General features: G+C 42.8%; 1 protein-coding gene across 9 annotated transcripts in view; it reads left to right on the top strand.

Annotated features, from left to right (window-relative positions):
- Positions 1-15,234, top strand: part of LOC148105978 (protein NLRC3-like) — a 663,817-nt gene that overhangs the window by 510,681 nt on the left and 137,902 nt on the right. The window contains exons 8-9 of one of the 9 annotated variants that reach the window (XM_087837916.1): positions 6,527-6,700; positions 13,602-13,775. The exons of 5 other annotated variants lie outside the window; for them this stretch is intronic. In XM_087837916.1, the coding sequence (XP_087694042.1) occupies positions 6,527-6,700; positions 13,602-13,775 (348 nt within the window). Of the gene's footprint in view, positions 1-4,309; positions 4,490-6,526; positions 6,701-13,601; positions 13,776-15,234 lie in introns of all 9 variants that reach the window. 3 more of the 9 variants (XM_087837910.1, XM_087837928.1, XM_087837913.1) reach the window with 3 other exon arrangements.

Below are 15,234 nucleotides of genomic sequence, written 5' to 3'. Positions count from 1 at the left end.
CAAAACAACTGTAATAACTAACCACCACCTCACCATTTGGGTTGGTAGCTGCATGTTGATTGATGAAGTCATTTTCTTCTTCCTCCATTTCTACCTTATTAACATCAGATTAAAAGCTGCACAGAGACAGGCACTGGACATGTTTAGCCTAGCTTAGTACAAGGACTGGGCATGGGGGAAACGGCTCTCATCAGTGGATCAAAACATGAAAACAAATCTGAAGTAAAGTTTTGTTGAAGTGAACTGTGGTGGTGCCCAATGTTCCCTCTAAGCTGCGCGCGTGCGTAATTGCGCGCTGCTGGCACGGTCTCTGCACACAGAAAATCTGTGTTGCGCACAAAAAAAAATCAAATCTCAATTGAAATTAAAATTAATACTTTAACAATTCTGTTTTGCAGTGTTAGTCAGTAAGTGACTGGCTGCTCCTGTACGGGTTTAGAACGATGCCACCTTATCCTATAGTCCAGCCAATAATGCGATTCACATTCGTATATACGCAGCTAATCAACGTCGTTGACAGGCTATGACAGCGTCCTTATGTGCCGACACCGTTGTTTTAGCGAGCAAAGCGGCTGATGTGGAGTGAAGCCACGTTAAAGACAATGTGTACAACCATTGGACCATGTGAGCAGGACAGACAGAACAATTGACGGAATAAGTGTGGACTTTATACCAGTTTTTAAATTGTGTTGATCGGCCACGTAAAACCAGAGTTATGATAAAAATATCTGCAATGTTTGGTTTTCTTCCTGAATACTATCGTTGTTTATAACAACGATAGTATTCAGTATTTATTGCAACAAACTTTGTTGTTTGCAAAACTCAGTAACTTTTTTGAAGAAGTAACTATATAATTAATTGCCCAACATTGGTCATTATATCCTGTATTTTGCAGACAGAGAGTTACAGACTCTCTCCCAGACCACAGACTCATAATACAAGTCAGAGCTTTATGAAAACAGAAAAAATAAAGCTGTGTTTTCAAAATTGGAGTTCAAGTTATTTTTACTTCCAATAGTTTTAACATACTACACAGGTCATGAACAAGATTTCTTTTTCATTTTTATTGTAAGTGGGCTAAAACAGTTAATTAAAAGTAGTCTAACATAAATGTAAATGCTGTAATTTGATTATTTTAATAAACATGTATCTTGGATGGATTCGATGCTGGCGTGACCACAGTTCACACGTCTGCTGTCGCTCACAGTGGTCCAAGGGACCGCTCAGGGAGTTTGTGTGTTCGCTCAGACACATGAAACATTAGAGGGAACATTGGCGGTGACTGGCAGGGAAAAGGGGAATGATAAGACTTACTGTAAATATAAGCTTTTTCATGAGTGGAAATCCACTGTGACTGTGAGCTGCTGCTACAGCCTCCAGATTAGCCAGCAGCTCATCCTGCTCGACATTTCCCCCCAACTTTAATGGAAAGTGTGATGTTTTCAGCTGGAGTGATGGTCAGGGTGGCCTCTCTCTCTTCTTCTCCTCCTCTTCCTCTTTCATTTGTAAAGCCACTTCTGCTGCTTTCATTCATGTGGAAGTCTTGTAGCTGAGTTTGGGAGAGACTAACTGCCTCGGCAGCAGAGGGGAGAAAGGCTGTAACACCACCACTTTACTCTGTTCTACCTGTCACATCATTTTATCAGGAAACAAATATGCTCATGTTTTTACTATGTTTGTCTTGAAGATGTAAGAAGATCACATGGAGCTTTTTATTATTGTGTTGGTTTGTTTCCTGTCTCTTGGATGGAGCCCAGCTGTGCGTGGCCCCTGGGCCTGTGGTCAGAGTGTGTGCTGGATAATCCGGCCCAGGATAAGCCCAAACTGACATGGGATGAAATGTCTGTCACATAATTGAGCTTAGTGTAGTTTCATTTCTGCACAATTTAAAAACAACCTAAACTTTTTTCTGTCTTTTCTATGTTATACTGTAGACTTTCTTTGATACTGTGTCCAAAATGAGCAGCTTTTACTCTGAAGGGGAGGCATCTCTGTTTCCTCTTCAGGTTGGAAGATGGAAGCAAATTAGTGTGTTATGTTCTTTCAGTGTTGCACTTTGTAGACGGTCCCTGAGCACTGGTCTCACAGCCAGCTGCACATAGAGACCAGTGTTGTTAGTCCAGGTCAGAAGATGACTTGTTGGAATGAAAATGAGCTTGTAGTTTTTCTGCTTTAATAATGTGACTGGAAAAAGGTGTTCGACTTCAAATATGTCCATTTCTTTCACACTTCACCTTTAAAAGTGAAGCCTTGTGGTTCATGGAGGGAAAAACACAACTTTTTCATGTTTTTATGATAAATGTACGACTTTAATGTGAAACGTTCAGAGTTTTTTCTCTTGTTGTGTTTGTTTTTAGCTGCTTCCTGTTGGCTTCAGCTTTTTGGAGTTTCCATTTTCTAAACTTCTACCTGAGTGAGCCTGTGTCACTTTTGACTCTTAAGCGGCTAGTTTTTCAAATGAATAACACCAATACTGTGCTTGACATTCTTCCATCTCGTTTAGCTAAGGACTGTTTTGATGTAATCGGACCTAGTATCCTATTTCTTATGAACTTTTCCTTTCTCTCAGGCTGTGTTACTTCGGCCTTTAAGCATGCTGTAGTCCACCCGATTCTTAAAAAAAGAAACTTTGACTGTTATGACCTTTCAAACTACAGACCGATCTCTAAGCTTTCGTTCTTGTCCAAGATCCTGGAGAGACTAGTTCTCTCCCAGCTCCAGGCGTACTTGGACACGAACTATATTGCTGGGAAATTTCAATCTGCCTTTAAGCCATTGCATAGCACTGAAACAGCGTTGGTTAGAGTTCTTAATTATATTCTTGTAATCACTGATACTGGACGCTCTATGCTCCTAGTTTTACTGGACCTCTCTTAAGCCTTTGATATGGTGGACCATAACATTTTATTACTAAGACTTGAGCACACTGTGGGTATTAGAGGCACTGCCCTCAACTGGTTTAAATCATATCTCGCTGATAGATCCTTATCAGTTAACTTAGGCACCTTCTCCTCTTCCTCTGCACCAGTCTGTTGTGGTGTGCCTCAAGGATCAGCTCTAGGCCCTATTCTCTTCTCATTGTAATTGCTCCATCTAGGCGCAATCTTTGAAAAATACAATATCGCCTTCCACTGTTACGCCGATGACATACAGATCTATTTTGAACTTACTGACGACCTTGCTGTGTCCCTGCACTACTTTCAAGAATGCATGCGGGAGGTCAAAGAATGGTTCCTGAGTAATTCTCTTGTTTTAAACGATAAGAAGACTGAGATTGTGGTGTTCAACAGTAAAACCCCTCGTGCCCAACTCTGTGCTGCCCTGGGTTCCTTTGCTTGCTCTTCCTGTGACTATGTCAGTAACTTGGGTGTACTGCTGAATAGCTCGCTCAAACTCGATAAGCAAGTGTCTGCTGTAGTGAGATCTAGCTTCCACCAACTGCGGCTTATCTCTAAGGCTAGGTATTATGTTCCGCATGAGGACCTGGAGAAGCTTATTCACGCTTTTGTGACCTCCAGGTTGGATTATTGTAACTCCTTGTACTACGGTCTTCCCTCTTCTCTTCTTCTTAGACTGCAAACAGTCCAAAATGCAGCGGCCCGCCTCTTGACTGGTACCAGGAAATTTTGCCATATTACTCCTGTTCTAGCTAGCTTGCATTGGCTGCCCATAAAGTACCGTATTCAATTAAAAATATTACTCCTTACATTCAAAACTATTAATAAATTAGCGCCAAGTTATCTTAGTGAACTTCTCAAATCACATACTCCTGCTAGAACACACAGATCTGCCACTCAACTACTTCTGACCCAACCCAGATCTCGGCTGAAGTCCCGGGGTGACCGTGCGTTTGCTCTGGCTGCCCCGGTACTGTGGAATACCCTTCCTCTTGACCTCCGCGCATCTGATTCCATTGCACAGTTCAAATCACGACTAAAAACCCACTTATTCAATCTTGCCTTTCCCTCCAGTTAATATTTCTTTTATGATTTTATATATATATCTTTTATGCTCATTTAAATTCTTGTTTGTTCTGTACCTGTTGCTTTCCTATGTATCAGTGACAGCTACCTGCTTGCATACTTAGTACTTGCTTTGGTCCTATTTCTATTATCCTCCTCCTATTCCCTATCTTACTTGTTAAGCACCTTGGCATGCCCTTGGTTTTTAAGTGTGCTTTATAAATAAAGGTTATTATTATTATTATTACATTCTGAACCTTCTTCAGCTCTGAACAGATGATGAAACACTGAATGATTTCAAGCTCACACTTTGTCTGATAAACTTACATCTTTCATTCTTCATACAGATTGTTTGGCTGTGGTTTGTCAGAGATCAGCTGTGATTATCTGGCAGCAGTTCTGAAGTCCAACCCCTCGTATCCCAGAGTGCTGGACCTGAGTGTAGACTGCAACAACCTGCAGGATTCAAGAGTGAAGCAGCTGTGTGTTCTTCTGGAGAATCCACGATGTCGATTTGAAACTCTGAGGTCAGTCACATGTTTTAGTTGTGCTGAGATGAATATGATGTGAAAGTTGTGCTGACACTGTGGATCAGTAGGCCCACAGACCTCTATACAGGAAGTCTGGTTCTACTCTCTGTAGAACTTCTGATCCCTGATCCTCTGAGTCTTTCTCAGTAGATAATGCAGAGTTCTGAGCTGATGTGGGTGAGCGGACTCAGGCAGCCTGACAGAGTTGATGTCCATGAGTATCCTTGCAGGTCAGATCTTATTAGTCACTCCTGTTAGTGCAGCTCTCCTCTAGATTGTAGTGCTTGTTAAACTAGGATGGTTTTAGGAGCCTGGACAGCAGACTCCAAGGGAAGTTATGACTTGGAAAGACTAAACCAACCTATTAGAGGTGTTCGCACTAACACAGATTAATACTCAGATTTGCATCTTTAGTGTCTCACAAAGGGTTGAAAAGTGAATGTGCACAGAGAGGTTGGTGGTGAGATGGGCACTTCCAGCACTGTAGATGTGTTCCAGCTCAGTGTTCATGGAAATAATCCGGAGCAGGATTCCTTGATGAGTGTCACATCTTCTTAAAGTTATAATCCACAGGGAAAACTGTGAAACTGTCGATCTGATATCTACTCAACCAATCAGGTGTTTGATCTCCAGCCCCACCTTGTTATCAGTTTCTCTCTCTTTTACATCTGAATTATCTTCACTTCACATTTCAGTCAGTTCAGAATTCATTAGCACGTTCACTTTAGCATAATCCATTTTAATCCAAACACCTTTCTCTTTAAACTCTGTTTGTCAGTCACAGTATATCCAGTACAATCCTCTTTTTCACTGAGTCACACACATTGAGAGATCAGAGTTTCCTGTGTGTGCTCTCATTCACTCACACTCACTCTCATGTGGCTGAAGTCTGTTTGTACACAGGCTAATCTGGGACTCTCCACCATTTGACTCTAGAAATAAAGAAGCTTCTTGGATGAGAGGTGAAAGGTGAAACGTCTTCAAGAAACTCAAAGAGGTCCAGATGCCTTTTTTTCTAAGCTCTTTAGATGACTGCGAACCTTCACAAACACCTCATCAGTGGGACTCTCAGAGCTACCAGCCCTTTGCTACAATCACAAAGCTCTTCATTGAAATCAATGATATCAAAGCTGGAATCAAATGAGTCCAAGTCTTCTGCTTATTCAGCATCACATTCATCTTTGGTCCTTGCTCTGCATCCCCACCATGGACTTCATTCCTTTCCAAGCCAGCCTTGAGTGTCCTTTATTCAACTTATGCTCTGCTTTACTTTTAGACCTGATTTTAGCTGCTTTATCTCTATTTCAACAAGTTTCTGTGCCTCGATCTTTTTTTTCTCTCCCTCATAACAAGACAGCTTCTTCTGGCTGAGAAGATGTTGGAGTGATTTACTAATCCAGGGCTGATTTTTGGGGAAAGTAGTTCCTGTTTTCAAAGTAATCCCCATTTTTCCCAGAAAGAAATGTAAGTAGAAATAAATGATCTAAGTGAGAACATGAGCCTTTAAAAAGGCTCTTCTGAGGCTGCTGCCAGTGGTCAAACCCTTAAACAAAGCTCTGTAAGTAAATATGTGATCATAGCTTTATTTTTTAAATGTTTATTCTAGTTAACACAAATCAGGTGGAACAACTCAAATAAAATATCAAAAATATTAAGTGGTCATCGGTATTCAGTTTGTTCAATATTTAATACATTGGAGCACAAATTATCCACATTTCTGAAATATTTCTGGGTGTAACTGTTACCAAAGTGCAATTTAGACCTGGCCTGTCGTTGTTATCAAAGTGATAATCATCAATTCTACTAAAACAGTTTGACACATTTTGTTGATATCAAAAGCACACTGAACAATTCATGTTGTTTTACTGCTGTTCTCTCTTCACTTCTTCTCCTCCGATTCTCTCCACATGTTGCTCTGCATAAGTGCTCAGTTTCCTGACAAAACAAGATTAAACATTGCTAAATATAATAGCATCTCATTACACTTCAACATAAGTGTTTTATTTTTGTAATTGTTTATCTGTTATTTTTCAGACTGAGTTACTGTGACCTGTCAGAGAGAAGCTATGAAGCTCTGGCCACAGGTCTCAGCTGTCAGACCTCTAATCTGAGACAGCTGGACCTGAGTAACATTAAACTGAAGGATTCAGGCGTGAAGCTTCTGTCTGAAGGACTGAAGAGTCCACACTGTACACTGGAAAATCTCAGGTAAGATCAAGCATTTTTCTTTCATCAATTGACAGAATTAGCAGATTAATAATAAGGCAGTCCTCTAATAAGAGGAGAAGTGGAGGTGTTTTGAAGGGCAACATACTCTTATGTTAACAAGACAGGAAGTAGTTCCTGGGAACTGCTTCCTTTGTTATTGTCTGAGTAGAAACATGATGGTAAAACAGTGATGAGTTTGCAGAGGTGAATCCACAGCACACAACACAACAATGCTGTTGCGTGCTGAAAGCAGACTTCTCACAGATTCTGAGACTGCAGGTTTCATCACTGTCCAACCAAAATTCACTGAACCAGCAGTAAATGAACGTCCAAAACTACACTTCATGTTTAAAAAACAGATGATCAGGGGGATTTGTGTTTACATCTTTTTTGTGTAATCTGTTCACCTGCTTTTTTAGCTGTTTGGTGGTTGTTGAGATGGTTTTGTGAACTTTTAGCTGAGATTCTGACATTTCTGTAGATACCACACATGTCTAATTACTTTGTATAGCATGAATGGCCACAACGAGGTTTTTAACAGTAAGAAAAGTTGTAAAACTTAAGAAAATATAGTTAAAAGTCCAAAACCTTCTACGTCTGGTCGCTTGTGGTAAGGAGCAGATCAAACGAGTAAAGAATTACGTTATAATTATAAATGGCTTCAACAGCACATTCAGACTCATTCAGACTCTGAGCCGTGGCTCTGTGCTATATGCACATATTTCTGAATCTCTGCCATTCAGACACACTGTCACGATCCTGGGTCTTATGACCCAGTGTTTTGAGTTTTAGTTTTTTTTGATGTTTATAGTGTTTGTTTAAGCTTATTAGGTTTCTTATGTTCATTTGCTTATTAGCTCCCTCTTGTGTTTTCAACCCCTGTGAAGTCTCCCTTGCCCTTCGTGTGTTTCATGTCTGTGTGTCTTATGTTGTCATGTCTGCCTCTCATGTTTCCTGTTTTATTTTGAAGAGATCTTGTGTTCCTGTGTTCATCGTGTTTAGTTTTACTCTTCCACTGTGACATCGTTATGTTCATGTGCGTCAGCTGCCCCCCATGTGTTCCCACTTCTCTCATTAGCCTCCTGTATTAGCCTGTGTATTTAGTCTGTGCGTTCTCATTCAGTCTTTGTCGGATTGTCTGTGTTGTTCCCATGTCAAGTCCTGCGTTCAGGTTTTCATATATATATATATATGTATATATATATATATATATATATATATATATATATATATATATATAAACACCCAGCACGCCCCTGCGGGCGGTTTATCCTTCAGGCTCGGGTCCTCTACCAGAGGCCTGGGAGCTTGAGGGTCCTTCGCATTATCTTAGCTGTTCCCAGGACTGCGCTCTTCTGGACAGAGATCTCCGATGTTAGTCCCGGGATCTGCTGGAGCCACTCGCCTAGCTTGGGAGTCACCGCACCTAGTGCACCGATTACCACGGGGACCACCGTTACCTTCACCTTCCACATCCTCTCGAGCTCTTCTCTGAGCCCTTGGTATTTCTCCAGCTTCTCATGTTCCTTCTTCCTGATATTGCTGTCATTCGGAACCGCTACATCGATCACTACGGCCGTCTTCTTCTGTTTGTCTACCACCACTATGTCCGGTTGGTTAGCCACCACCATCTTGTCCGTCTGTATCTGGAAGTCCCACAGGATCTTAGCTCGGTCATTCTCCACCACCCTTGGGGGCATTTCCCATTTAGACCTCGGGACTTCCAGGTTATACTCAGCACAGATGTTCCTGTACACTATGCCGGCCACTTGGTTATGCCGTTCCATGTATGCCTTGCCTGCTAGCATCTTGCACCCTGCTGTTATGTGCTGGATTGTCTCTGGGGCATCTTTACACAGCCTGCACCTGGGGTCTTGCCTGGTGTAATAGACCCCAGCCTCTATGGATCTTGTACTCAGAGCTTGTTCTTGTGCTGCCATGATTAGTACCTCTGTGCTATCTTTCAGTCCAGCTTTGTCCAGCCACTGGTAGGATTTCTGAATATCAGCCACCTCCTCTATCTGCCGGTGGTACAAACCGTGCAGGGGCCTGTCCTTCCATGATGGTTCCTCGTCTCCCTCCTCTTTCTTGGGTTTCTGCTGCCTGAGGTATTCACTGAGCACACTGTCAGTTGGGGCCATCTTCGTGATGTATTCTTGGATGTTCGTTGTCTCATCCTGGACTGTGGTGCTGACACTCACCAGTCCCTGGCCCCCTTCCTTCCGCTTAGCGTACAGCCTCAGGGTGCTGGACTTGGGGTGAAACCCTCCATGCATGGTAAGGAGCTTTCTTGTCTTTATGTCAGTGGCTTCTATCTCCTCCTTTGGCCAGCCTATTACCCCAGCAGGGTACCTGATCACGGGCAGGGCGTACGTGTTGATGGCCCGGATCTTGTTCTTACCGTTCAACTGACTCCTCAGGACTTGCCTGACCCTCTGCAGGTACTTGGTGGTTGCAGCTTTCCTAGCGGCCTCTTCATGGTTCCCATTCGCCTGCGGGATCCCCAGGTACTTGTAACTGTCCTCTATGTCTGCAATGTTGCCTTCTGGTAGTTCAATCCCCTCAGTTCTGACTACCTTCCCTCTCTTTATTACCATCCGACTACACTTCTCCAGCCCGAACGATATTCCAATGTCATTGCTGTATAGCCTGGTAGTGTGGATCAGTGAATCGATGTCTCGTTCACTCTTGGCATACAGCTTGATGTCATCCATGTACAGGAGGTGGCTGACAACTGCTCCGTTCCGTAGTCGGTATCCGTAGTCAGTCTTGTTAATGATCTCACTGAGGGGGTTCAGGCCTATGCAGAACAGCAGTGGGGACAGAGCATCTCCTTGGTAGATCCCGCACTTGATGGTGACTTGTGCTATGGGCTTGGAGTTGGCCTCTAGTGTTGTACGCCACATCCCCATTGAGTTCCTGATGAAGGCTCTTAGGGTCCCATTGATCTTGTACAATTCTAGGCATTCCAGTATCCAGCTGTGGGGCATTGAGTCATAGGCCTTCTTGTAATCAATCCAGGCAGTGCACAGGTTGGTCAGTCTGGTCTTGCAGTCTCGGCTGACTGTTCTGTCTACCAGTAGCTGGTGTTTTGCGCCTCTGGTATTCTTGCCAATTCCTTTCTGTGTCCCGCTCATGTATTGACCCATGTGCCTGTTAATCTTAGCCGATATGATGCCTGACAGGAGCTTCCATGTAGTACTGAGGCAGGTTATTGGTCGGTAGTTGGAGGGGACCGGTCCCTTCTTGGGGTCCTTGGGGATCAGGACCGTCCGACCTTTGGTTAGCCATTCCGGGTGTCCCTCGTTAACTAGCAGCTGGTTCATTTGTGCTGCCAGACGCTCATGGAGTGCAGTCAGCTTCTTTAGCCAGTAGGCGTGAACCATGTCGGGCCCTGGTGCTGTCCAACTCTTCATACTGGAGACCCTTTCTTGGATATCTGCCACTGTGATGGTTACTGGACCCTGTTCAGGGAGGTTGCTATGGTCTGCCCTCAGATCCACTAGCCACTGATCATTGCCGTTATGGGTTGCGTCCTTCTCCCATATGCTCTTCCAGTATTGCTCCGTCTCCAGCCTTGGTGGTGCTGTTCTCTTATTATTGTTCCCTTGCCACTGAGAGTACACCTTTGCTGGTTCTGTGGAGAACAGCTGGTTTATTCTCCTGCCTTCTATTTCTCTGGTATACCTCCTCAAGCGGCTGGCCAAGGCTGTGAGTCTTTGCTTGGCAGTTTCCAAGGCCTCAGTTATGGACAGCTTGCTGTATTTCTTATGCACCTTCTTTGTCGCACCTTTTTGCAACTCCGTTAGTTGACTAACCTCCCTCCGTGCTACTTTGATCTTGCCCTCTAGCCTCCTTCTCCATTGAGGGTACTTCCCCTTGTGGCTGTTCAACTTGTAGCCAAGCATCTCACTGATCACTGCTGCCGTATTGTAGATCAGCTTGTTAGTCTCGGTAATCGTGGTTGTAGGTATTGTCCGTAGTGCTGCGTTAACATCCTCTAGCAGACCTTCTGAGGGTACGTCACGTAATCTTGGTAACCGGCTTCGGGGGATCCAGGTTTCAAGCTTGGCCATGATCCTATATTTCAGGTCAGTTCCTCTCACACTCAACGATCCTTCTTCTGTCGCACTTGGGGCTATGTACCCAATCTCGGGTGGGGGTGATGATATCTCCCCCCTGACCTGGCGTCCTGACTCCTCCTTGCCGTAGCATTTATGTTGTACCTCGTCAATCTCTAGCTGTGAAAGCAGTCCCAACTTTTTCTCTGGTGGCTCGGATGTTGTTGCTTCCACAGGTTTCCCTCCAACAACCCTCTGTTCCTTCAGTAAGTTCAGTAAGATCTGGGTAAACACTTGAGCTCCTTGAATCTGGCTCCAGTGCAGCAGCAGTTTTCACATATACAATGTTGGCATTTTGCTTGCGTGTCTCCAGGTCTGTTCTGAATGTAGACTTGAATTTGACCACGTAGGCGGGGTCATCATCTGAGCTCTCCATCACCTGAGAGAGATGACAAAACACAGAATCACAGAGCATGAAACCAACGTTTCTCCTCCCAGAAGTTCAGTCACAGACCTGCAACAGAAACAAGAATCAAAGATTCAAATGACGCAGAGCATTCATTTACTTATATCCACAAACATGTCCTCTACATATTCATGCTGTATTTACACACACATACAGAGGCTGTTTGTCTCTCACACACAGACAGGACACTGAGAAATACATCATGTTAAATATACCTGCAGGCTTCCAGCTGTGCACTTTGTCCCTGTTAGCTGTGATTGCCATGGCAACCTTGGTGTTGTGCGCGATGCAGGGACGTGTTCAAAGGCAGACGTCTGGCAGCAGCATCATATTTGATGCACTATCTGTACTGAGTGTGCTGACTTTATTTCAAATGTCCCACTGCTGTGCAACATGAATCACATGTTCTGCACGTTTCTGTAACTCCCAGGTAACCATGGTTACCCAGCTACGTCCAGTAGTCTCCAGAGAGACCAAAAGCAGGTTCATGTTGTAACACCGTGGCTTTCGTAGTCTCTCCTTTTTCTACAGCTCATGTATTCTTCCTGTGATGCTGCGTCTTGAGGGAGGATCATACACGCCGTCATTTGTTGATCCTAAGAACGTTCCTCAGACCGACTTCTTCAACAACACTAATCGGCCTGCAGTTTGTAGCTACTCACTTCACTGTGGCGTTTGTTAGCTTGTCTTTCTTTGGTTTATCTACACTCCTCCCACAAGCTGAATCTACGTAGTCTGCCCAAGCCTCCCACCTCTGTTTGTTTGGGTGGTTTGTTTGCTGCCATCAACAGCGTGTAATGCATTTAAGTGATACTTCAGACTTGAAGTACTCCGACGATAAAAAACTCAACTTTACTTAAAAATAACTTTAGTTGTATCAACACTGCCTCCTGGAACAGTTTAAAATGAACATGTCAAAGATCTGTACCTGTCTCCATATTCCTGTCCCCGCCCCTTTCTTTCTGTCCTGGGTCATGTAAACGCTGCAGTAGTATTAGGCCCACCCTCAATGCTCTCATTGGCTGAGACGCATAATGACGCCCATTTCAAGCCAGCACTGATCAACAACCCTCCTGTGACCCATGGCTTTTATATTCAGAGCCAGTGAGCACCTTCACAATAATCATGATTTTAAAAACTGTGATTAAAATAATTGCTGACGTTAATCAATTAATGAGTTAACGAGATAATAACAGGTTAAGTTGCCCTAATAATTAGACTTTGATGACAAACTGATGTGATCTCCATGTTTCCTTTGTTGGACTGTGGGCGAGTGTCAGAACTGAATGTACTGAGTAACATGAAGACTTTAAATATGTGTCAGTTCCAGTTTTAGAGCTCTAAAGTGCAGCTATCATGTTAGGAATATGTTAGGAATAGACAGTAACACTGGGCACACTGAGGTCAAATCTTTATTTTACCACTCGCTGCATTCTTGATGTTCATGAATTCAGCAGGTTCATGATTGTCTGCAGCATTAATCTCATATTTCCATTAAAAGTTTTGAATTTGACTGTTTGATGTTCTTTATGATCTCTGGCACCAGTTCATCTGTAGGCTGAGCTCAGTCCATCCATTTAGTGAAATGATGTTTAAAGGTCTCCTTGTTCTGTGAGCGTGCACAGATCCTGAAGCAGAAAGCCTGGGTTAACAGAGAAATGATCATCACTGTGATGATGCTCATCATCTCTGACTGGGATTTGAGGTTTTGTCAAAGCAGCAAAGAAAGCCTGGCTATGTTGGACTGGATGTGGAAGCAGCTCCCAGTTTGAGTTCAGGAGACAGACACCCTCTCTACTTTGAAGATCAGCTGCAAACTTTCCTTTTTGATAGAGCTTATAGTTTGAGCTGGATCAGGTGACCCTGAACCATCCCTTAGTTATGCTGCTATAGGCTCAGGCTGTTGGTGGACTTCCCATGATGCTCTGCTTTCTTCTCCCCTCTTTTCACTTCTGATGCTTTTATATGTCACTACTGCATGTCCTTAACTTTTGTCTTCTCTCTCCTTAGTTTGTGTTTTGTTCTTGTCTCTCTGAGCTCATGTCTTCTCTTTCCCCTCACCCTGCAACCAGTCATGGTAGATGCTCCTCCTGGAGCCTGTTTTCATTGGGAGGATCTTTGTGTCAAAGGGAGTTCTTCCTTCCCACCATCACCAAGTGCTGCTCACAGTGGATTGTCTGATGTTTGGGGCTTTTTCTCTAATATTGGAGGCTGTTACCTTACACTGTTAAACAGCTTCAGCTGACTGTTGTTGTCTGTTGGGTATTGTCACTTATAAATAAAGTTACATTGAATGGATGTAAATGGATAGATGTTATTGTGACAAAGAGAAAACGGTTGTTGACAGATAGATTGTTGTTTTGTTTGTCTGTAGTCTTTCAGGCTGTCTGATCACAGAGGAAGGCTGTACTTCTCTGGCCTCAGCTCTGAGCTCCAACCCCTCCCATCTGAGAGAGCTGGACCTGAGCTACAATCACCCTGGTGACTCAGGAATGAAGCTGCTGTCGGCTGGACTGAAGGATCCAGGCTGGAGACTGGACACTCTCAGGTATGAAGAATGTCTGATAGAGGAGGAAGAGCTGGAAACATTTCCTGAGTCTTTCACTCAATTCCTGTTTGTTTCCTGCAGATGAGACATGAACAATCACACATGCAGGAATATTTTCAGGGACAGACACACTAGTGTAGCTGGATAGTACATGGATATTTATGAAAGGGTCTCCAAGGAGTCTGTTTGCAGGAACATTTAGGTCACAGGTGTACCTGAGATAGATGTCAGTGTACCTAATAAAGTGTCAGTTAACATTTGGAAATGGAAGCTTAAATAATGACAAACTCTACATTCACAGCTGAATTTACAATAAATTTGTTCTCAAGTGCACATTTTTCTGTTATTGTTCTCAAACAACAGTATGAGAATGAAATAATGATTCTAACAGGGCCCATAAACAGCATTAGCTTAGCAGCATTAGCTTATCAGAGTTTCCATCATGGTCACACAAATCCTTAGCAGAGCAAAGTGGCCTACTTAGCAATAGCTGCTCAAGTTGTATAAAGCAAGGGAAAACAGTATTAGCATTAGCTGCTAATGGCAGCTGACTTAGCATAAACTCTTCACATCTTTATAATACAAGGGAAAAGAGTCACTCATGGAAGCCTATTTAGCATTAACGTCTCACATCATTATAACACAAGATATAAGGGTATTAGCATTAGCAGCTAATGCTTATTCTCCTCAAATTAGCTTTAGCTGCTAATGGTAGCCTACTTAGCATTAACTCCTCACTAATATAATGCTAATTCACATCAAATTAGCATTAGCTGCTCATATTGTTATAAGGAAAGAGAAAACGGTATTAGCATTAGCTGCTAATAATTATTCACCCCTAATTAGAATAAGCCGCTAAAAGCAGCCTACTTAGCATTAACTCCTCACATCGTTGTTACCCAATGGAAAAGAGTATTAGTATTAGCTACTATCATTTTTAATAAGTAAGAGAAAACAGTGTTAGCATTATTGAATAATGCTAAGTAACACTAAATTAGCATTAGCTTTTTACAACAGCGTATTTAAAATTAGCGGCTCACATTGTTAAAAAGTAAGGGAAAACAGTATTAGCATTAGCACATAATGCTAATTCACGTCAAAGTAGCATTAGTTAATAATGGCAGCCTACTTAGCATTAACTGCTCAATAATATAATGCTAATTCACGTCAAATTAGCATTAGCTGCTAGCATCAGCCTACCTAGCACTAGCTGTTCACATTGTTAAAAGGGAAGAGAAAACGATATTAGCAATTGCTGGTAATAATTATTCAACCCTAATTAGAATTAGCTGCTAATGGCAGTATACTTAGCATTAACTCCTCACATTGTTATAATGCAAGGGAAATGAATTAGCATTATCTAATAATGTTGACCTTGGCCCACTGGAAAAGCTCAGAACTCTGTTTGCTAAAGATTTAGGAGTGTTTCTCGATAGCTCTTTCTCATTTGAGAAACAAA

The sequence above is a fragment of the Neolamprologus brichardi genome, chromosome 3 (genome assembly GCF_056152115.1).
Source record: "Neolamprologus brichardi isolate AB-2024 chromosome 3, ASM5615211v1, whole genome shotgun sequence".
Taxonomy (NCBI): Eukaryota; Metazoa; Chordata; class Actinopteri; order Cichliformes; family Cichlidae; genus Neolamprologus; species Neolamprologus brichardi.
The sequence above is the reverse complement of the archived record's forward strand: the minus strand, read 5'-3'. Positions and strand labels throughout refer to the sequence as shown.